General features: G+C 45.0%; 1 protein-coding gene across 1 annotated transcript in view; it reads right to left on the bottom strand.

Annotated features, from left to right (window-relative positions):
• Nucleotides 1-5532: 5532 nt before the first annotated feature.
• The window catches only part of LOC124613591, a 60783-nt gene continuing 42015 nt past the window's right edge, over nucleotides 5533-24300 (bottom strand). The window contains exon 4 of the mRNA XM_047142307.1: nucleotides 5533-5943. Coding sequence (XP_046998263.1) covers nucleotides 5533-5943 — 411 coding nt within the window. The remainder of the gene's footprint in view (nucleotides 5944-24300) is intronic.

Here is a 24300-nt window from a genome sequence, read left to right on the forward strand (position 1 = left end):
ATATAGTCAACTTTGTGATTCTTTGTACCGTAATATCGAAAAGGATCCAACGAGCCGTATATCCAGAAAAACTGACACTCTTTTGAATGATATTTCTTTACCTGAACAAGTTATCAAGATGCTGAGAGCACACAATGGAATTCCACCAAGACTGTATGGGCTGCCCAAGATTCGCAAGGATGGCGTTCCTACGACTGATAATGAGCAATATTGGTGTTTCTGAGGAGGAGGATATTAGTGTTTAACGTCCCGTCGACAACGTGGTCATTAGAGACGGAGCGCAAGCTCGGGTGAGGGAAGGATGGGGAAGGAAATCGGCCGTGCCCTTTCAAAGGAACCATCCCGGCATTTGCCTGAAGCGATTTAGGGAAATCACGGAAAACCTAAATCAGGATGGCCGGAGACGGGATTGAACCGTCGTCCTCCCGAATGCGAGTCCAGTGTGCTAACCACTGCGCCACCTCGCTCGGTGGTGCTTCTGAATATTCGACTGGAAAACATCTGCCCTCCTTACTCAAGCCGTATGTGGGCAAGTGCTGCCACCATATCCGTCATTCCAAGGATTTTATCAATCGTTTGAAGACTGTTAAGCTGAGCAGCTCGGATTTACTAGCTAGCTTCGATGTGGTCTCACTTTTTACCAAAGTGCCTTTATTTGACTCGCTACATCTTATTGGTAACTTGTTCAGTAAAGATTTGACGGCTTTGTTTGAACATACTCTCTCCTCAACTTATTTTTTATTTAATAACGAATTTTTTTAAGGAACTGACGGTGTCGCCGTTGGGAGTCCATTGTCCCCTGTGGTAGCTAATCTTTTTATGGAAGACACTGAGGAGACAGCTCTTGAGTCTGCCGTCTTAAAGCCTACGATTTTCTGGCGTTACGTAGATGATACTTTCGTTTTATGGCCTCATGGTAGACAAGAACTGGAAAAATTCCTTCGTCATTTAAACTTTTTGCATGAGAACATCAAGTTTACTATGGAGATTGAGAAAGATGGGACTTTACCCTTTCTAGATGTGTTAGTACGCTGTAATAATGATGTGTGTTTGGGGCATTCGATGTATCCACACATACAGGTCTATATCTTCAGACGTCCAGCTGTCATCACCCCGCACAACCCGCCGGTGTCCGTAGTACTTTAATTCATCGGGCGCCCGTAATATCGGATGCTGATAGCCTTCACGAAGAATTAGAGCATCTGGAGTAGGTTTTCAAAAAGCATGGGTATACTTCGCGTCAGATCCGGAAGGACATGCACATTTATGATAACAAGAAGCAACTCCCTGAGGAGACTGATGACGACTATAAATCCACTGTGTTCCTTCCATGTGTCGGGAACGTGTCTTCTAAAATAGGCAGATTGCTTAGGAAGAATAGTATTAATGTCATCTTCCGTCCGCCAGAAAAGAGCAGGGCCTTAGTCGGATCCATTAAAGTCGATTTACAAATGAGAATGGCGGGTGTTTGTAAGATTCCCTATGAGTGTGGCTCTGCATGTATAGGTCAGACGACACGAACGGTCCAGGAACGCTGTGTAGAACACGAAACACACACCCGTCTGGGGCAGCCTTTAAAATCAGCAGTAGCAGAACACTGCATTTCCATGTGACATCCATTGGCATACAATAATACCAAAATTTTAGCACCGGTTTCCAGCTTCTGGGACTCTGTAATTAAAGAATCCAGGGAAATACTTCTTGCTTATAATTTAATGAATCGTGATAACAGCTTTCAGCTGCATAAAAATTGAAATCCGATTGTTAAAATTATGCGGTCACAACGGAATCGACATGCTCAGTCGATACTCAGTGATTACATTGTTCTTCCTTCACCACTGAGGGCACCACACGCAACTTGGCTGCCTCCTAACACCTCCTAACACATACCTGTAAACCGCCAGCACGATTCGCATGCGCAGAATTCGCTATAAATACCATGACTACATCAGGCCTCTTCAGTACTTCGTCTACTCACCTGAGGATGGCCGGACGTCTCTGGGTCGAAATATCGTGGCAGAATGTTGATAGGATCCGGCTGTAACCCCGAAAATTGCTGATAGGAGTGTGAGCAACATTCTTCCACGATCTTTCCACACATGAGAACCTTAGGACTTTCTTTGTGACATACAGTGGTGCAAATATTTTCTGGAAGAAATCAGTTGTAAGCCATACACCCATAAGCATGTTTTGTCGTTTTTTGTTTTAAATGTTGTAAAGCCAACTTTCAGATACACTATGTGATCAAAAGTATCCGGGCATCTGGCTGAAAATCACTTAAAGATTCGTGGCACCCTCCATCGGTAATGCTTGAATTCAATATGGTGTTCGCCCACCCTTAGCCTTGATGACAGCTTCCAATCTTGTAGGCATACGTTCAATCAGATGCTGGAAGGTCTCTTGGGGAATGGCAGCCCATTCTTCACGCAGTGCTGCACTGAGGAGAGGTATCGATGTCGATTGGTGCGGCCTGGTACGATGTCGGCGTTCCAAAACATCCCAAAGCTGTTCTATATGGTTCAGGTCAGGACTCTGTGTAGGCCAGTCAATTACAGGGATGTCATTGTCGTGTAACCACTCCGCCACAGGCTGTGCATTATGAACAGGTGCTCTATCGTGTTTAAAGATGTAGTCGCCACCCCGAATTGCTTTTCAACAGTGGGAAGCAGGAAGTTGCTTAGAACATCAATGTAAGCCTGTACTGTGATAGTACCACGCAGAACAACATGGGGTGCCAACCCCCTACATGAAAAACACGACTACACCATAGCACCACCGTCTCCGAATTTTACTATTGGAGCTACACACCTTGCCAGATGACGTTCACCGGGCATTCACCATACCAACATCCTACCATCGGATCGCCACATTGTGTACAGTGATTCGTCATTCCACACAACATTTTTCCACTGTTCAATCGTCCAGTGTTTACGCTCCTTACACCAAGCGAGGCGTCATTCGGCATTTACCGGCGTGATGGATAGCCTATGAGCAGCCGCTCGACCATGAAATCCAAGCCCGACTGTCATAGTACTTGCATTGGATCCTGATGCAGTTTGGAATTCCTGTGTGGTGGCCTGGATAGATGTCTGCCTATTACGCATTACGATCCTCTTCAAATTTCGGCGGTATTTGTCAGTCAACAGACGAGGTCGGCCTGTACGTTTTTGTACTGTAAGTACGTGTCCCTTCACGTTTCCATTTCACTATCACATCGGAAAAAGTGGACCTAGGGATGATTAGGTGTGTGGAAATCTTGGGTACAGACGTATGACACAAGTGACACCCAGTCACCTAGCCACGTTCGAAGTCCGTTTTCTTTCACAGTGAAGATACCCAGAAGCAACGGTGAAGCACAACTTGATAAAGCCCAGGCAGCAGAAGAATGTATGAAAAAGTTGGCTAGGCAAAGGAGGCGTGGAAAGAGAGAGAACACTCCAGAAAGACAAGGTAGAGAATGGTGATTATAGATATGGACAACGTTGGTAACTGTAAGAATGGCAATACTGTTTATAAATAATTCCGTTAATTCTTGGTAGAACAATTCCATATTTATGGTTGAATAACAAGTGCGCTCTTTCTGTTCTGCTGATTTTTGTTTATTTCAAACTAGTTTTCAGGTTATTGGGCCATGTTCAGGAAACAATTGGCTGGCTAGTTTGAAATAAACGAAAATCAGTAGAACAGAAACAGAGTAATTATTATTCACCCTGACGATGGCAATGTTGATAAAATTGAAATAAAACTTTAATTGAGATATGCTGTAGGCTAAGCGATTTTTTGAGGTGTAATGTACCTTTTCTTAGAAACTATGAAAGCTAAGTTCCTGAAATTTGACTTCTCAAGAATCATTTACTAAACAACCAAGTGCAGCACTTAATCTTGTGTCCGAGGAAAGAAGTATTTTATTGTACGAGAAAAATAGAGCCGTCTCGGTTAAAATAAAACTGAAAGATTAGTTTGAAAGTAACTGTGAGCTTAAACAAAAATGGGTTTCACCAGGGATGCGGATGGAAATCGTAAAGTTTTAGCTCTAATGATTCTTTAGTTTATGGGAAAAGGTACATTATATGTAAACTGCTAATCAAATATTCAAACTCTTTTAAAATGAATGTATCTGAAGACTGAGAAAAACTGAATGTTTTTGAAAGAAAAGTAATGAGAAAAATCTGGTGACCTGCGTTGGAGAATGGCGTATGGAGAATTCGAAAGAACCGTGAAATTTATCAGTTAATGAAGCAACCCACTATCATCCAGAAATTAAAAAGTAGGAGACTGCAATGGGCTGGACATGTGGCCAGAATGGAAAACAACAGAATCACCAAGAAAGCATTTGAAGGAACTCTCCAGGCAACAAGCCCATTGGGCCGACCTCGTACAAGGTGGAAAGATCACATAGAGAAGGACATTGCAGCATTACGAATTTCCGCAGGGTGGAGAGAGGCTGCAAGAGATATAAGGCGGTGGAAGCAGATCGTTGATGCAGCGCGTGGTCTACAGGGCCTGTGATCGCTGAGAAGAGAAGAGAGAGAGACCTGAAGATTATCAAACAAAAACTGTACACATTATCGTGCACTATGTTGTAATAACAGCCTCAGTTTTTAACGGTTCACCTGTAGTATTCTAGGATATATAAATGTTTAGAAGTCAGCATGTATTTTGGCATACATCTGCCCTTAAGCGATTTAGGGAAGACACTGAAGACCTAAATCCGGATGAGCAGACGGGGATTGACTGGGGTGGCCAGGGAGCAAAGCGACTCCTGTGACTTACCACTGAGCCCTCTCGATTCAAATGGTTCAAATGGCTCTGAGCACCATGCGACTTAACATCTGTGTTCATCAGTCCCCTAGAACTTAGAACTACTTAAACCTAACTAACCTAAGGACATCATAAACATCCGACCGTAGCAAACGCGCGGTTCCGGCCTGAAACGCCTAGAACCGCTGTGCCACCACGGCCGGCGAGCCCTCTCGCTCGACGATATTCTCTCCAGAGTTCATCAGACCACGATATACGATATCGGATTTTCCTGAAACACCTGAGAACGCTGTCTACATCTACATCTACATTGATACTCCGCAAGCCACCCAACGGTGTGTGGCGGAGGGCACTTTACGTGCCACTGTCATTACCTCCCTTTCCTGTTCCAGTCGCGTATGGTTCGCGGGAAGAACGACTGTCTGAAAGCCTCCGTGCGCGCTCTAATCTCTCTAATTTTACATTCGTGATCTCCTCGGGAGGTATAAGTAGGGGGAAGCAATATATTCGATACCTCATCCAGAAACGCACCCTCTCGAAACCTGGCGAGCAAGCTACACCGCGATGCAGAGCGCCTCTCTTGCAGAGTCTGCCACTTGAGTTTATTAAACATCTCCGTAACGCTATCACGGTTACCAAATAACCCTGTGACGAAACGCGCCGCTCTTCTTTGGATCTTCGGCTGCCGATGTGAGCGTTTTCACGGTGTAAGCCGGCAGGGGACGACCAGTAAATCAGCGTCTGCCTACCTACCGCCTGCGCTAGCAGACCTCATCGCGGCCTTTCGCCACAGCTGCCCACTGGCCGCTGCCCCGGCAAGTGGCGCAGCCCCCGGGAATTCCTGGAGCGTGTCGGCGCTCTCGGCGCTCTGCCCTCGCGCTTTTTGCCGCCGCGCAGCTGTGAAGCCCGCGACGCGGCGAAGCCAGACGAGGCGAGACCGGCAGCGCCGTACGGCTGTGGTCGGGACGTCTGCGCCGCTGCCGGGCGTGCCGACAGCCAATTAAGCGCAGCCAGCCGCGTAAAAGCGTCGCCTCCAGCCTCCGGCGTCCAGTCTTCCAGGAGCTGCCGCCGGCTGGAACGCGGCCGTCCGTGCGGGACACGTTTCCTGGAATGGTGGCCCGCCGCGTCGCGTCGTGACCACGTCCCTCCCCTGCGGCAGCGCTCGTTACGGGCGCACTGGTCCTGTTCGGCGTATTCCAGGTCTCATACAGCTTGTCTGCCTTGACGTTCGTTAAATTAATGGAATCACAAGTAAGGAAAAAAAGTGCTGTTCGTACAGGTATCAAGTTTACCTCCGGAAGCAGTCACGCTGAGATTATTTTTAGAAGAATGCCTAAACCAGAGACTTTTCTGAGACACAACGCTCGTCGAGAAGCCTCAGCAGCAATGCAGTCAAAGAGTGTTTCCTACACTTAATTACTAATCCAGTGATGTTGCATAATTACGTGATAAGTCGATAAACTTAATTGGAAAATTAATAAGAATTTTCCTCAACTATCTGGACCCATGGATGTGTTCTCCAGGTAAAGGACCATCTGATTTTGGGGGCGGATCATTTTTAATATCATCCGGTCCTAGTGCCACGACAGGTTACCCAACCGTAACGCCAGGAGGTTTCGCCGCCCGGCCTTCCCAGAGCCGCTGGAATTGATCTCACCACCATCTGCTTTAAAGATGGCTACAGGAATTACATTCTTTCGGGGTAGGCACTGTGTTTTTCTGTATCCGAATCCATAAAACTAAGGAGAGACGCTCTCTCGACACCATTCTGTGACAGATCGTACAAGGCCGCAGTCATATTTATTTGACTCGAACTGGCTTCCATCAGCTTGGAAGCAGTCTTGTGCAAATTCAGAAAAGTTGCAGGTACGTCGCTTCGCGATAGTCTGCTCGTGGCTACTTCGACCACTTTTATTAAGCAACTAGTTGAGTGCATGGCTTTGTCCAAGTATGTATTTATTCCACTCTATTAGTCTGTCACCTCTTCCCCCTCTCTCTGTGTTCTCTATCTTCTCTCCACACACTCTGTTCACCTTCTCCATCCTCCACTCTCTGTCCATCTCCTTCTTCCCCACTCTCTCTTCATACGCATCTACCCCCTCTCTCCTGCTGTCTCCCTCTCCCTACTCTGTCCCTCTTCTCCATTCCCCTCTGTCCATCTCATCCTTTCCCTTTGTCCCTCTGCTCCGTCCCCCTCTGTCCATCTCATCCTTCCCCTCTATCTCCACCTGCCCCCTATACCCCTTTCCTCATCCACTCTGTCCTTCTCTTCCTTCACTCTCTCGCACTCAATATCTTCTTCTTGCACTCTCTGTCCTCCATCTCCTCCCTTCCCTCCTCCCTGTCCACTTCCTCCATCCCCCACTTTCTGTCCATCTCCTCCTTCTCCATCACTCTGTTTTCTTCTGCCCTCTATCTATCTCCTCCTCTTCCGTTTATCTTTTCTTTCTCCATCTCCCTGTCAGTCACCTTCTCTTCCCTTTCTCTGTCCATTTCTCCTTCCCCATCTCTTTGTCCAACTCCTCCACCTGTATCTATGTCAGTCTCCCCTTTTCCACTCTCTATCTGTCCATCACCTCCTCCCCCTCTCCCCCTTTTCTCTTCACTTTATACCCCCCTCCCCTCCCCCACGGGAAGTCCACAGTATTATTTCTTTCCAGATATTAAGTAATATATATACCAAGTCTGGTTCAAATCGATCCAGCGGATTAGAAGTAGCTTTATAAACAGATATGCATTTGCCAGATATTTTTGACGTATGTTTAAAATATTTCACACGTATTTGTATTTACACACATGAAAAAAAGTTTTGCATCACCCTAGTACCCAGATTTCCTGAAGACAGACGTTGACTGTGGATATTGTATCACAGACACAGTAACTTTAACTGTTCAGAGATGTCACTAAACCCACCCATGGATGCAATCAACCACGCATGAGCAGCGCCTATTAGACGAAGAGGGTCCAACAGCCGATCAGTTGCAGTCATTCCACAAGGAAGGAGGTACACGGCTCATGTTGTCTGTAGTTCAACAGCGCCTAGGTGATCAACACCGCAGTTCGATCGCGTCCGCGTTGTTACTTTGTTGTTCGGAAATGAAAGAGCTACAGAGAGACAGGAACTGTCGGTAACATGCCTCACTCAGGCCGCCCAAGCGTTACTATTGCAGCAGAGGACCGCTACCTACGGATTATGGCTCGAAGGCTGCATGATGCGTAACTTCACTCCCGACGTCCATGGCGAGGTCCATCTTTGCTACCACGACACCATGTAGCGCGGTACAGATGGGCCCAACAAAACCGAGTGGACCGCTCAGGATTGGCATATGCCTTCAACCAGACTTGTCTGGAGGCAACCCGGTCGGGCCGTACACTGTCCAGCGAATGCAGCAAGGTGGAGGTTCCCTGCTGTTTTGGGGTGGGTTTATGTGTGGCCGACGAACGCCGCTGGTGGTCATGGAAGGTGCCATAACAGCTGTACGATACGTGAATGCCATCCTCCGACCGACAGTGCAACCATTTGGGCAACGTACTGGCGAGGCATTCGTCTTCATGGGCGACAATTCACGCCCCCATCGTGCACATCTTGTGCATGTCTTACTTCAAGATAACGATATCAAATGCTTCAAATGGCTCTGAGCACTATGGAACTTAGCATCTATGGTCATCAGTCCACTAGAACTTAGAACTACTTAAACCTAACTAACCTAAGGACATCACACAACACCCAGTCATCACGAGGCAGAGAAAATCCCTGACCCCGCGGGGAATCGAACCCGGGAGGATAACGATATCACTCGACTAGAGTGGCCAGCATGTTCTCCAGGCATGAACGCCATCGAACATGCCTGGAATAGATTCAAAAGGGCTGTTAATGAACGACGTGACCCACCAACCACTCTGAGGGATCTACGCCGAATCACCATTGAGGTAGAGGTGTGTACAGCAATCTGGACCACCACCTCTGAAGGTCTCGCTGTGTGGTGGTACAACATACAATGTATGGTTCTCATGAGCAATAAAAAGGGTGGCAGTGATGTTTATGTCGATCTCTATTCCAATTTTCTGTACAGGTTCCGGAACCCTCGGAACTGAGGTGATGCAAAACTTTTTTGATGTGCATATGTTTGACCTGAATCTGTAGTGAATTTCGCCTTGCAGTTTCGTTTTCGACAGCTCAATGTGTACGACATCTTATCTCCTAAATTATGTATCGTACAATTATTTAATTTTGCAGGTACATCCAGTGGTATGATGCGATAGTTTCCACAGATCTACTTGCCCTCCAATCATATAATTTTGCGGTATTTGTGGATACTTTCTGCAAAGTAAGTTGCGAACGGAATTAGTAGTAAACAAGCAATAAATTATAAGTCATGCCTCATGTGGCACTCTTACTTCATGAACAATTAAAGCGTAGTAAGCAATAAACTATCTTCCGTTCATCATTACGTGGCTCGGCGGGGGGGGGAGGTGTCAGCCAGGAGAAGTCTCGTAAAAGTTTCATGTTTTGTTTGTTGCATGTCACTAAGAGCTCTCATTCTCAAGTACTAGATGAATATAGTCTGACTATATGTGCGTCGTGGGCTGCATACTTCCTTCCCCCCACCCCCTCCTTCCATTGAGACGGTAATAGTTCTTCCCTCCGCGGTGGTATTTTCAGATTGTAAGTGATATGTGTGCCAAGTTTGATTCATTAGGTGATTTACGAAGAAATGTCGGACATTCGTACATCCATATATCCACTTTTATAATATGTATGGATTACGTGGCTTGTACTAGAAACTGCTGGCGTCACATATTCAACGATGCTGACGTGGTAAGAACTGTCACCCCACCCCTTTGGCGTCAATATTCGATAATTCTCACTGTGAGTCACATCGCCCTTGATGTTTACCTCCAATACTTTATCTCTTCTCAATAAATAAAACAGGTGAAAAATCCAGAATTAATGGTTGATTTCTTCCATAGCGTAACAAGGCAACAACGTACTTGATTTAGCTTTGATGATTTGTAGCTATTTTCCCTCTGTCTCGTATTTAACATAATTTATTCTGGCAATATATTAACCTGGAGCAAGAGAAGTCAGATGTCTCCACGTCAGTGCATAGAAGAACTGCAGGTAGATTTTCTTTTACTTGCTTGCAAGAAAATTGGAACATTCAGGGCAGACGATTAGCTAGTTACATCTCTCCGAGAATCATCATCGCTACAGCTGCTTGTTCACGATATACTGTTCATCTATCTGTAATTAAGTGATTTCCATTGTCTTGTGCATCCCTATGCTGTTGAATATTGCTAATTCTTCCTTCTTCCGGCAGTTTTCAACCCCAAAGGCCGGATGGTATCCTGACTCGCTCTTTCTCCTGCTCCCTCTTTTGACGAGCCCACTGTCAATGAATTCCATGCACAACGTGGGTGGACTCGAGGCCGTAAGCCTGCAAGACACATTGTTAGTCGAAGACGTGCTTGATGAGGAAAAAAGGCGAAGAAGATTTAAAGTAAAGGTACTTATGGCTAAGTTTATAGTGAATTCTTTGAGTTCTAAGCCCAGTTACTACTCATTTGACAAGAGTTAATCCTTGACAACTAATTTTCAGAGGAACTACTACTAAAAGCCTTTTTGCATCCAACTGCCTCTCCTTGTGCTGTGATGGATCAAACTGATCTCAGTCTGGCACACACGCTAATAGTTAGGCCCTGAAAGTTTACAACACGCAACTGAAAGCCTTAATGTATCTGGATTTTCCCTTATAGGAACTATTCGTGCAAGGTGAGTGCTGTCTGTATAGCCTGTAAACCTGCTTGAATATACTGAAAACAAATAAAAGACTGAAACGTCCCCTTAGAAAAATTATACATGACTGTGCTTAAACTGACACACAATATTTTTTTAGCGCAACGCAATCTGACTTTCAGTAAGCCGTACAAAAAAATGGCCCTGACTAACATTAACCTATACGTTTCACAAATCACTTACCTCACAAAAATATTCGTTACTCGAACTGCTGCAATACAGCGAGCGCCACTACTGCCAGCTAAATAAAAGATTCAAACTACTGAAGGCACTAACTACTGATACGCACAGTTAGCAAAAGAAAGATTTTGATAGAGAACATACAATGTATTTACCTTAATAGTGTTCAAAAGTCATAATATATATATAGCAGTTCATGACATCCAGTCTTACAAATTTCAAAACTCCGCCATTTCTCTCCCCACATCCACCACTGCTGGCGGCTCACCTCCAACTGCGCAACGCTACGCGCTGTTAACGGCCAACTGCCCAACACTACAATGGCAGACAACAATGCAAACAAGCAACAGACTGCACACAGCACGGCCAGTGATTTTCATACAGAGCACTTCGTGGCGTTACCAATAAGAAAACCTAAACAGCCTACTTACATAGCCCCCATGCTCCCTGTTGTGGCGTAGCACGCAAGACAGCCACGCCACGGAGTAACCGAAAGGCACGCGTTTAGTTCACGCAGGCAAGAGATAGGTCTGTAACAGGATACATAATGAATGCTATAAAGAAAAGGACGTAGCTTCTGGAATACTTAACTTTAATCCATCCTTGTTGTATACATCGCTCTTGACGATACAAGTGAGACTCTTTAGATACAAGCTATGTAAGGCTAATGGCGCCTTGCTAGGTCGTAGCCATGGACTTAGCTGAAGGCTATTCTAACTATCTGCTCGGCAAAGGAGCGAGGCTTCGTCAGTGTAGTCGCTAGCTACGTCGTCCGTACAACTGGGGCGAGTGCTAGTCGGTATCTCGAGACCTGCCTTGTGGTGGCGCTCGGTCTGCGATCACATAGTGGCGACACGCGGGTCCGACATGTACTAATGGACCGCGGCCAATTTAAAACTACCACCTAGCAAGTGTGGTGTCTGGCGGTGACACCACACTCCCCTCAAAAAATTTTACAAATTGTTTTTGGCAGTGGCCGATACAGATTTGAAAAAATTTTTCATACTCATAATTACAATAACAAAGAAATGAAATGCACACACTTATTGATACAATGTTGGTCAAAAGCTGAAAGTTTCTCACAGTCCATAAAGACAGTCCTGACCGTTCATCACAGTAAAATAGCAGTGTTCTTCTCAAAGTCTGAGCAGTAGAAGAAAAAGCACACGGAAGTAGTGGATTTCCATGCACTCTTGAAGAAGTAGTGTTGTCCTTTCAACAGAAAGACAGTGGTGACTCTTGACATGCAGACAGGTAATGGGCGACAACAGAGCAAACCCACCGCAGAGTCAATCGAAGCTTTGAAGAATATTGGTAGGCAGGTCATCACAGAGCAGACCAACTGTAGTCCTGGTAGAGATTACGGTATTGGTGGGCCACCAGAGGTGCAGACCCGCTGCAGTCCTAGTCCGCCCCCGGTAGTTGAGTTGTCAGCGCGACAGACTGTCAATCCAAAGGGCCCGGGTTCGATTCCCGGCTGGGTCGGAGATTTTCTCCGCTCAGGGACTGGATGTTGTGTTGTCGTAATCATCATCATTTCATCCCCATCGACGCGCAAGTCGCCGAAGTGGCGTCAAATCGAAAGACTTGCACCAGGCGAGCGGTCTACCCGACGGGAGGCCCTCGTCACACGACATTTCATTTCATTTCACTGTAGTCCTTGTAGAAATAATGGTATTGGTGAGTCATCAAAGGTGTAGACCCACCGTAGTCCTTGTAGAGACAGCCAGCAGCCATCTGTTGCGACTGTGCAGGTGCACAATCACCATCGAAGAGTCTTGCCACTAACTTCAAGGTATAAGCATGCTGATTCGTCATTTGTTAAGAGGCTACGTGGTTTAATTCAAAGGAAGGTACTGCACGTTATCACTCGATGCTCTGCTCGCCAACTTTCCTTGTGACACTGAAAATTACAGATTGTAAATAGAATCAGCTGCGCAGCTAGTATTGCAAAGGTGCTGGAAAGTGTGCTTAATTAGGACATTTTGCACGAAGCCGCTTCTTGCAGGTTTGCCGGCCGCTGTGACCGAGCGGTTCCAGGTGCTTCAGTCTGTTTTACAAACAAGACTGACATATAAGATGGACTCGCTAAGTAACAGCACAAAATAACCCACAAACTGAATCCGAAAGTTGGCTAGCAGTGGAGATATTAACAGGTGGAAAGCGTAGTAAGTTGCAAGGAAGTAGTCGCATCCATTATTAATATAGCTGAGCTCCGATAACATTATTCACAATACTGTAAGACAATTCTCGAGGGCATGCTATACAAGAACGGGTGATGAGTGAGCAAATGTCGTCGCCCATGTAGACACGAAGATCAAATCCGTTAGCAAATCACGAATTCTGGTTCAAGCGAGCCAGGGCTAGGTGAATTGCGTGTAGATCTGATCATAGTATCTACATGGGCGAGTGAAATCAACATCGCAAGTAGAATGAATTGTAATTTATTGCTGGAAATTATAATATCATAACGTTCGCTACGCCCAATATTATTTTGCGAACTCGTCAATTTAAGTAGCATGCGGCTCCGTGTAGATCTGCCTCAGCCCAGTTCAGGTATTCCACCACGAGAACCAAAACAAAAACCAGCCCTTTCAACATTTCCTATGAGATGCATACAGTGACATCTGCCCCAATGAAATTTGTGCCAAGAAAAGATTGAGGATGTGTCCATAATCCCACCGTCCTAAATCCACGACTTACCTAGCGATTAGAAGAGTCGAGGGAACCCATGTGATGTGCCGATGGAAAGGGCTGGAGATGCTTGAACAAGGACTGCCTACATGTTTACAATCGGAAGCGATAATTTTCCTGTCGCACGCAATAACATTTGTTTTTCTTTTTACTTACGATCAGATCTTCAGAAAATACTCTGGAAGACATTTAAATCTAATTATGAAACTGGATTTAAAAAAACGTACCTCTTCTACTTGACAAAACAAACTTTAGGATAAAATACGGTCTATACCCGTGGATTAACATATGGTGTAAGTAATGTACATAAGATGCGTTATCATACTAATTAAAACGTCACTGTGCATGTACAGTATAGGTGACATGATTTGTGCTTAGCTTATCGTACCAGTCCTAGCACTGCGTGAGCGTGTCCTCTAAAAACATAAAAACAACTTTCTTCATAGCAATAATTCTACCTCTATATCTACATCTATTTCCACTGTGAAGTGTATGAGAGAGGGTACTTCCCATTGTATAGTTATTAGGTTCCTTGCCCTTCCATTCAGGTATGGAGCGCGAGAAAAGTGAGTGCTTGAAAACTTTATTGGGCGCTGTAATTAGTTTTAGTTTATCCTCAAGATGCCTACGGAGCCGATAAGTAGGGGGTTGTAGTATGCTTCTGGATTCGTTATTTAAAGCTTGTTCTTGACACTTAATGATTAGGATTTCACTGGATAGATTGCCTCGGTCTTCAAGTGTCTGCCGGTTCAGTCTCTTTAGTATCTCCTGAGCAACCTACCAAGGGTCAAACAAACCTGAGACTATTAGTGCTGTCCTTTTCTGTGTGTTGAAGGCCCACTGTTAGTCCTATTTGGTATGGATCCCACGTACTTGAGCAATATTCTACAATGGATCACATATTTGTTTTGGAAACAATCTCCTTTGTAGACTAAGTGCATTTTAGTAGTATTCTACCATCGGACCCAAGTCTGCAATCTGACCTGCGACAGAGGCTGTGTGATCTTTCCATTACATATCCTTAAAAATTGTTACGCCCATGTCTTTGTATGACTTGACCGATTCCAGTTGCGATTAGATGGTACTGTAGCCACAGGATACTACGTTGTCTTCTTCTGTAATGTGCACAGTTTTACATTTCTGAAAATTTAAAGCAAGTTACCAGTTTTTTACGACTTTAGAATCTTATCAGATCCGACTGAACATTTGTGCGGCTCTTTTCAGATATTACCTCGTTACAGATGATTACAACATCTGCGAAAAATCTGAGATTACAAGAATATTGTCTGCAAGGTAATTACACACCATCAACAATAAGAGTCCCAACAAACTTCCCTGGGATGCACTCGCAGCTACTTCCACATCTGATGATGACTCTCCATCAGAGATAAGATACTCCGTCCTTCCTTCCAAGCAAACCTCAGGCCAGTCACAAAATTCGCTTCGTACGCCGTACGATCGTACTTTAGATAATAAGTGAAGGTGCGGGACATAGTTAAAAGGGTTTCGGAAACCAAGAAATACTGCATCTACGTGCATTTATCCACAGCTTTCAGAATGTCATATGCCAGATCTTCAATGTTTTTGAAATTAGTGTTATTCGGCATGGAGGGGATCACTCTGCTCGAATCTGTCATTACATTTCAGCCCAGAATGTGCTATTAAGATTCTACAACAAATGGATCTCAAGGATCTTGGACGTCAGTTTTGTGGTTCACTTCTTATATCCTTGTTGTAGATGGGTGTGACCACTGCTTCCTTCCAACGACTGGTTAAGAGCTTTTGTTGAAGGGATCTACTGTAGATAAAGATAAAAAGCTGACTCACTTACAAGACCGGTGTAGAATCTGTTACGGTGTTCATCGGTTTTAGCGGTTTCAACACCTTTGGCACAAATATCTATATTATTCGTCCTTGCAGTGATGCGATAATTAAATAGGAGCAATCCTCCTCGATGATTCGGCTTGTCATTGTAATTGTTGCCACGTGAAACAAATGAGGATTACGGTGAGGTGACAGGAAGTCACGGTATAGAGATATGCAGGTATACAGATGGCGGTAGTATCGCCTACCCGAGGTATAAAAGGGCAGCGCGTCGGGGCAGCTCTCATTTCTACTCAGGTGATGCTACATCTACATCTACATCTACATTGATACTCCGCAAGCCACCCAACGGTGTGTGGCGGAGGGCACTTTACGTGCCACTGTCATTACCTCCCTTTCCTGTTCCAGTCGCGTATGGTTCGCGGGAAGAACGACTGTCTGAAAGCCTCCGTGCGCGCTCTAATCTCTCTAATTTTACATTCGTGATCTCCTCGGGAGGTATAAGTAGGGGGAAGCAATATATTCGATACCTCATCCAGAAACGCACCCTCTCGAAACCTGGCGAGCAAGCTACACCGCGATGCAGAGCGCCTCTCTTGCAGAGTCTGCCACTTGAGTTTATTAAACATCTCCGTAACGCTATCACGGTTACCAAATAACCCGGTGACGAAACGCGCCGCTCTTCTTTGGATCTTTTCTATCTCCTCCGTCAACCCGACCTGGTACGGATCCCACACTGATGAGCAATACTCAAGTATAGGTCGAACGAGTGTTTTGTAAGCCACCTCCTTTGTTGATGGACTACATTTTCTAAGCACTCTCCCAATGAATCTCAACCTGGTACCCGCCTTACCAACAATTAATTTTATATGATCATTCCACTTCAAATCGTTCCGTACGCATACTCCCAGATATTTTACAGAAGTAACTGCTACCAGTGTTTGTTCCGCTATCATATAATCATACAATAAAGGATCCTTCTTTCTATGTATTCGCAATACATTACATTTGTCTATGTTAAGGGTCAGTTGCCACTCCCTGCACCAAGTGCCTATCCGCTGCAGATCTTCCTGCATTTCGCTACAATTTTCTAGTGCTGCAACTTCTCTGTATACTACAGCATCATCCGCGAAAAGCCGCATGGAACTTCCGACACTATCTACTAAGTCATTTATATATATTGTGAAAAGCAATGGTCCCATAACACTCCCCTGTGGCACGCCAGAGGTTACTTTAATCTCTGTAGACGTCTCTCCATTGATAACAACATGCTGTGTTCTGTTTGCTAAAAACTCCTCAATCCAGCCACACAGCTGGTCTGATATTCCGTAGGCTCTTACTTTGTTTATCAGGCGACAGTGCGGAACTGTATCGAACGCCTTCCGGAAGTCAAGAAAAATAGCATCTACCTGGGAGCCTGTATCTAATATTTTCTGGGTCTCATGAACAAATAAGGCGAGTTGGGTCTCACACGATCGCTGTTTCCGGAATCCATGTTGATTCCTACATAGTAGATTCTGGGTTTCCAGAAATGACATGATACGCGAGCAGAAAACATGTTCTAAAATTCTACAAGAGATCGACGTCAGAGATATAGGTCTATAGTTTTGCGCATCTGCTCGACGACCCTTCTTGAAGACTGGGACTATCTGTGCACTTTTCCAATCATTTGGAACCCTCCGTTCCTCTAGAGACTTGCGGTACACGGCTGTTAGAAGGGGGGCAAGTTCTTTCGCGTACTCTGTGTAGAATCGAATTGGTATCCCGTCAGGTCCAGTGGACTTTCCTCTATTGAGTGATTCCAGTTGCTTTTCTATTCCTTGGACACTTATTTCGATGTCAGCCATTTTTTCGTTTGTGCGAGGATTTAGAGAAGGAACTGCAGTGCGGTCTTCCTCTGTGAAACAGCTTTGGAAAAAGGTGTTTAGTATTTCAGCTTTACGCATGTCATCCTCTGTTTCAATGCCATCATCATCCCGTAGTGTCTGGATATGCTGTTTCGAGCCATTTACTGATTTAACGTAAGACCAGAACTTCCTAGGATTTTCTGTCAAGTCGGTACATAGAATTTTACTTTCGAATTCAATGAACGCTTCACGCATAGCCCTCCTTACGCTAACTTTGACATCGTTTAGCTTCTATTTGTCTGAGAGGTTTTGGCTGCGTTTAAACTTGGAGTGGAGCTCTCTTTGCTTTCGCAGTAGTTTCCTAACTTTGTTGTTGTACCACGGTGGGTTTTTCCCGTCCCTCACAGTTTTACTCGGCACGTACCTGTCTAAAACGCATTTTACGATTGCCTTGAACTTTTTCCATAAACACTCAACATTGTCAGTGTCGGAACAGAAAATTTCGTTTTGATCTGTTAGGTAGTCTGAAATCTGCCTTCTATTACTCTTGCTAAACAGATAAACCTTCCTCCCTTTTTTTATATTCCTATTAACTTCCATATTCAGGGATGCTGCAACGGCCTTATGATCACTGATTCCCTGTTCTGTTCACGTGAAGACATTTCCGCTGTGATTATGGCCGCACGTCGAGAATTAACAGAGTTTGAAGATGGAATGGTAGATGGAACTAGAAGCATGAGACACTCAATTTCGGAAATAATTAGGGAATTCACTATTCCGAGATCTACACTCTCAAGAACGTGCTGAGAATACCAGATTTCAGGTATTAGCTCTCACAACGGACAACGATGTGGCTGACGGCCTTCACGTAAAGTATGAGACCAGCGGCTACTGCGTAGAGTTGTCAGTGCCAACGAACGAACAACACTGCGTGAGATAACCGCACAAATAGATGTGTGACGTACAAGGAACGTATCCGTTACATACTGCGGCGTAATTTGGCGTTAATGGGATATGGCAGCAGACGACAGATGAGAGTGCCTTTGCTAACATCGCCGGCTCGTGATCATATCGGTTGGATCCTAAACGACTGGAAAACCATCGCCTCGTCGGATGAGTCTCGACTTCAGTTGGTAAGAGCTGATGGTAGTGTTCTGGTGTGGCACAGATCCCACGAAGCTATGGACCCAAGTCGTCAACAAGACACTGTACAAGCTGTTGCTGGGCCCATAGTGGTGTGAGATATGTTTACATGGAATGAATTGGGTCCTCCGGTCCAAATGAACCAATCATTGACTGGAAATGGTTATGTTCAGCTACTTGGAGACCATCTGCAGCCATTCAAGGACATCAGATTCCCAAACAACGACGGAATTTTCATAGATGTCAGTTTGCTGTGTCACGAGGCCACAACTGCTCACGATTAGTTAGAAGAAAATCCTTGACATTTCGAACAAATGATTTCATTAGTCTGACCGTCATACATGAATCCCGTCGAACATTTAAGGGACATAATCGAGAGGCTAGTTCGTACACAATATCCTGCACCGCCAACACTTTCGCAATTGTTGTTGTTGTTGTGGTCTTCAGTCCTGAGACTGGTTTGATGCAGCTCTCCATGCAACTCTATCCTGTGCAAACTCCTTCATCTCCCAGTACCTACTGCAACTTACATCCTTCTGAATCTGCTTAGTGTATTCATCTCTTGGTCTCCCTCTACGATTTTTACCCACCACGCTGCCCTCCAATGCTAAATTTGTGATCCCTTGATGCCTCAAAACATGTCCGACCAACCGATCCCTTCTTCTAGTCATGTTGTGCCACAAACTTCTCTTCTCCCCAATTCTATTCAATACCTCCTCATTAGTTACGTGATCTACCCACCTTATCTTCAGCATTCTTCTGTAGCACCACATTTCGAAAGCTTCTATTCTCTTCTTGTCCAAACTAGTTATCGTCCATGTTTCACTTCCATACATGGCTACACTCCATACAAATACTTTCAGAAACGACTTCCTGACGCTTAAATCTATACTCGCAATTAAGAATGGTTATAGAGGCAGAAAGGCTCAATATTTCTACAGGTAACTTACAACGACTTGTTGAGTTCACGTCACGTCGAGTTACAGCACTACAACCGGCAAAAGGAAGTTCGAAACGATATTCGGAGGTACCCCACGACTTTTGTCACCTCGATGAATACCTTAATTTATCACAAAACAACGTACGTAACTACTAAACAAAAAAATTAAGGTGACAAAGGGTAACGATTATCCATATTAGGTTAGAGTGTGCATTATAAAAGAGCAAAAAGCACGATTTAAATGTTAAAACAAATACGACGTGTGTCATATGCTTATGTTAGAAGACATATCGTAGAACGTTAAGTCAACAATTGGTGGCTCTCTTGCTCTTCTTCTGCCAGCACGAAGTTTTGTTTACGTTGCTGATAATGGATGGGAGCGCCGACGCGGCTCGGACATGGCAGCACAACGCCCCGAAGCGGTCATGCGGAGCCTGTCTAGTGGACGAGGACTCAGGATGCGGGTAGACCGTGACGTAATAGGCAGGTAGTTTCCGAGAAAACTCGATGCAGATTCCAAAGATTTCTGGTTGGCTGCATATTTCAGAGAGTGCTCTTTCATGTGTCTCCCTTCCAAACTTCCGCCACGGTCCCCTGCCGCTAGAAGGTGTTGTGTTCTGCTTAGTACACAGCGGTAAGGAGAGGTGGGCTACAGACTGGTGCAGTGGCTGTGATCGTATGAAAGCTCGACAGGAGCAAAGATTATTAGCGATCAAATTGACACAGTAATTAGAAGATTTACCTTCACTTGTGTTTCTCCAAGTGTATGAAGACTCGTTCCAAATACTGCAGCAGGAAACAGAGTCCAGCTATCACATTGTCAGCAAGGAAAAGGCTCGCTGTACTGAAGCACAATCGTTGATGTCAGTGCTGCGACTAGCGGCGGCTCCATAGAACCCCGTAACGAAGTGGCTCCAAGCGCAAGTCGGATGACCGGCTGCCACTGGCCGTCCTTTATTGCGGCGGCACAGGGAGCTCATAGTACAGAGCTGCTGGAACTGTGGCTCAGCAGATACGCATCATTGGATACGCCAGGCACTGTGCGACCATTGGCATCAGACGGAAAATTGCCATTCCGTTACCAACTGAGAGACGCCCTTGGGGTGGTATTGATATGTGATGCCACACAAAGGAGTCTGTAAGACGCAATTGTCACCCTGCCATGGGTCATCCCAAAGATTGTTCCACAAAGCCTACCGAGGACCAGCCCGTGCACACATATATGAAAATTTTGCTAAATAATGAACGGAGGTGAAATAGCACCCAAATTTCAAAACATTTCAAGTGGCTATGTTAATCCAGTAAAAGTACCAGTAAACGTTCTTAAGCACTATCAAGCAGTTACTACAGAAGAGTAATATAAAGACATTTCATAATTATACTTTGCTTTTGTTTCTGAAAAAATTATTCCAATTTAGAGGTAATGAGGGCGGCGGTTTTAATCCACGTCCAGCCCTGACATTTAGGTTTCCTACTGTTTTCCTTAATGACTTACGCCAAATGCTGTGATTTTTTGGTATGAGTATCATACAAACGATTTCTTTTCTATGCCCCAGTTTTAGTTCGTACTTTGTCTCTAGTAATCTAGTCGTCAACAGTTCGCTATCGATTCTATGATGCTTTAAAAAGCGTGTTTTAGTAAAATGTCCAGAATTGTGCCGTCGCTATGCCACAGATACAAAGTGGAATGATATTCAAAAGTCGTGTAGTTTAACACTTTTTTTCGCACCTGGCAACAGCGAAGGAAAACTCGAAACGTTAATTTCATGATGGTTACCTAATTACAACTGAATTCTGTTCTTAAATTTATTTTGCTGCCTTCTGTGTGAAAGTTAATCATTGTGTCAAACTTTTATCTGCATAGATAGAATATGAAAACCGAGCTTAAGATATCCTTGTCAAGGTCTGCTTTAGGTGAATCCATTTGCATGCTTGTCAGTCTTTTGTTTCGGATGAAGACGATAGCTCTACGTAAAGAAGTGGAGAGACCGGTAGTGTGTGTGTGCGTGGGGGGGAGGGGTTTGTGAGTCATCAAAAAGAACAGTAATTTGCAGTCTTGCTTTCAGTCCTTTTTGGCATAAGGCCAGTTACATTAACGGCTGTTCATAGCAGCACATAAAAAGTGTTGATATGTTATGCTTCATACAATGTGGGCGCATCACCTAAGGAAATGACAAATAATCGTACACATAAGTGAGTTAGAAATACACTCCTGGAAATTGAAATAAGAACACCGTGAATTCATTGTCCCAGGAAGGGGAAACTTTATTGACACATTCCTGGGGTCAGATACATCACATGATCACACTGACAGAACCACAGGGACATAGACACAGGCAACAGAGCATCCACAATGTCGGCACTAGTACAGTGTATATCCACCTTTCGCAGGTCTCCCATAGAGACGATCGTAGAGATGCTGGATGTAGCCCTGTGGAACGGCTTGCCATGCCATTTCCACCTGGCGCCTCAGTTGGACCAGCGTTCGTGCTGGACGTGCAGACCGCGTGAGACGACGCTTCATCCAGTCCCAAACATGCTCAATGGGGGACAGATCCGGAGATCTTGCTGGCCAGGGTAGTTGACTTACACCTTCTAGAGCACGTTGGGTGGCACGGGATACATGCGGACGTTCATTGTCCTGTTGGAACAGTAAGTTCCCTTGCCGGTCTAGGAATGGTAGAACGATGGGTTCGATGACGGTTTGGATGTACCGTGCACTATTCAGTGTCCCCTCGACGATCACCATTGGTGTATGGCCAGTGTAGGAGATCGCTCCCCACACCATGATGCCGGTTGTTGGCCCTGTGTGCCTCGGTCGTATGCAGTCCTGATTGTGGCGCTCACCTGCACGGCGCCAAACACGCATACGACCATCATTGGCACCAAGGCAGAAGCGACTCTCATCGCTGAAGACGACACGTCTCCATTCGTCCCTCCATTCACGCTTGTCGCGACACCACTGGAGGCGGGCTGCACGATGTTGGGGCGTGAGCGGAAGACGGCCTAACGGTGTGCGGGACCGTAGCCCAGCTTCATGGAGACGGTTGCGAATGGTCCTCGCCGATACCCCAGGAGCAACAGTGTCCCTAATTTGCTGGGAAGTGGCGGTGCGGTCCCCTACGGCACTGCGTAGGATCCTACGGTCTTGGCGTGCATCCGTGCGTCGCTGCGGTCCGGTCCCAGGTCGACGGGCACGTGCACCTTCCGCCGACCACTGGCGACAACATCGATGTACTGTAGAGACCTCATGCCCCACGTGTTGAGCAATTCGGCGGTACGTCCACCCGGCCTCCCGCATGCCCACTATACGCCCTCGCTCAAAGTCCGTCAACTGCACATACGGTTCACGTCCACGCTGTCGCGGCATGCTACCAGTGTTAAAGACTGCGATGGAGCTCCGTATGCCACGGCAAACTGGCTGACACTGACGGCGGCGATGCACAGATGCTGCGCAGCTAGCGCCATTCGACGGCCAACACCGCGGTTCCTGGTGTGTCCGCTGTGCCGTGCGTGTGATCATTGCTTGTACAGCCCTCTCGCAGTGTCCGGAGCAAGTATGGTGGGTCTGACACACCGGTGTCAATGTGTTCTTTTTTCCATTACCAGGAGTGTAGTTCATAATTGCTTTAGGGAAATAGGTGGTACTGATTGGATGCCAAAACGGGTAGCTGCCTAAGAAGCTATATTCACTAATCTCTCCACTATAAATTATAGCAAATATTAAGAAAAAAATGTTGATGGGTGAAGTGATTTGTAGTGTACTATCCATTATTCCTAAATAGTCAGAGCAAAACTAAACTGAAATCCATCTGGACCTAATTATTGCAGCACATAAAAAGAGTTGCAATGTTATGCTTCATACACAATTATAGAGGTAGAGCCTAGCTTCGGTAGCTCTGTGTTTTCGTCATGAGCCCAGGACATACTATAGTATGGATGGTATTCCTTAGCCAATTGATGTTTTTGCGTATATTGAACGGATGGAATGTCGTAGATAGGCAGGTGTAACATACCTTTATCGTATTAATTGTACCCTATTAGGATGTTTCCACCGTGTAATTCAATTCGCCTAACTGACCTGTACAAGTTTTATTATGCGTTTGTGCCTTACTCAATATATGTGATAGTCTGCTTTTATCGAACAGTACAGCTATTGTTTTAGCCGTTTTGCTTCAACAGTGAATATGAGTGTTACAATGGAACAACATTTGTATTTCAGGTTCTTTTATAGTTTTGAGTTTTGCTGGTAACACAAACAGGTATAATTTAATTTGGTTCAGTATAATATTAACTAACTCAACTTTGGTTCATAAACGTTGTCATAGACATTACGATGCTGCATGTTTTAGATAGTTGACGCTAACGTTATGTTTTACGTATCTAGGGGCCTGATGGTTGTGAAGTGGACCATCGGAACCGGTCACAATTGAATAAATACGAAGATACACTGCTGACAGTGGTATTCATTGTTCACCACCTGCTGTCCCACTACCTGTCTGAAGATGAATGTACGAAAATGAGTAAGACTTCGTCTTATAGTCTGTGTGAAATAAGGAAGACAAAGGGAAGCATTTGAGATGTGATCCCATGAAAGTATTTTGAAAATTAGGTGAACAGATAAGAAAAGAAACGAAGAGGTTCTCCTCAAAACCGGCGAGGAAAGGAACATCTATAGAACACTGACAAGAAGAAGACACAGGATGATACAACATGTAGGGAATACCTTCTATGGCATTAGAGAGAGCTGGAGAGGGTAAGAACTGTAGGAGAAGGAAGAGACTGGAATGTATCCAATAAATAACTGACAACTTTGCATGCAAGTGCTATTCTGAGTGATACTTCTCAGATGATCGAAAAAAAGAAAAATGGACAACAGAAAGGTGATAAAAGAAAATGGATCCACATACAGCGTCCTTTTCGCGTTCATACACCTATTTGTGGTGACTTGACACTGCTTATGTAAATTCAGCATTGAAACTGATCTTAGATGCAATTTCAGACTATAAACGTAATTTGGTCTCTGTTAAAGCTTTCGATTAAAATAAGTTTGTAAATAGACCACATGAGCAACGCTGAAAAGTGACTGTCACCAGTTTATGACAGTACGTTCG

Source organism: Schistocerca americana, chromosome 4 (genome assembly GCF_021461395.2).
Source record: "Schistocerca americana isolate TAMUIC-IGC-003095 chromosome 4, iqSchAmer2.1, whole genome shotgun sequence".
Classification (NCBI taxonomy): Eukaryota; Metazoa; Arthropoda; class Insecta; order Orthoptera; family Acrididae; genus Schistocerca; species Schistocerca americana.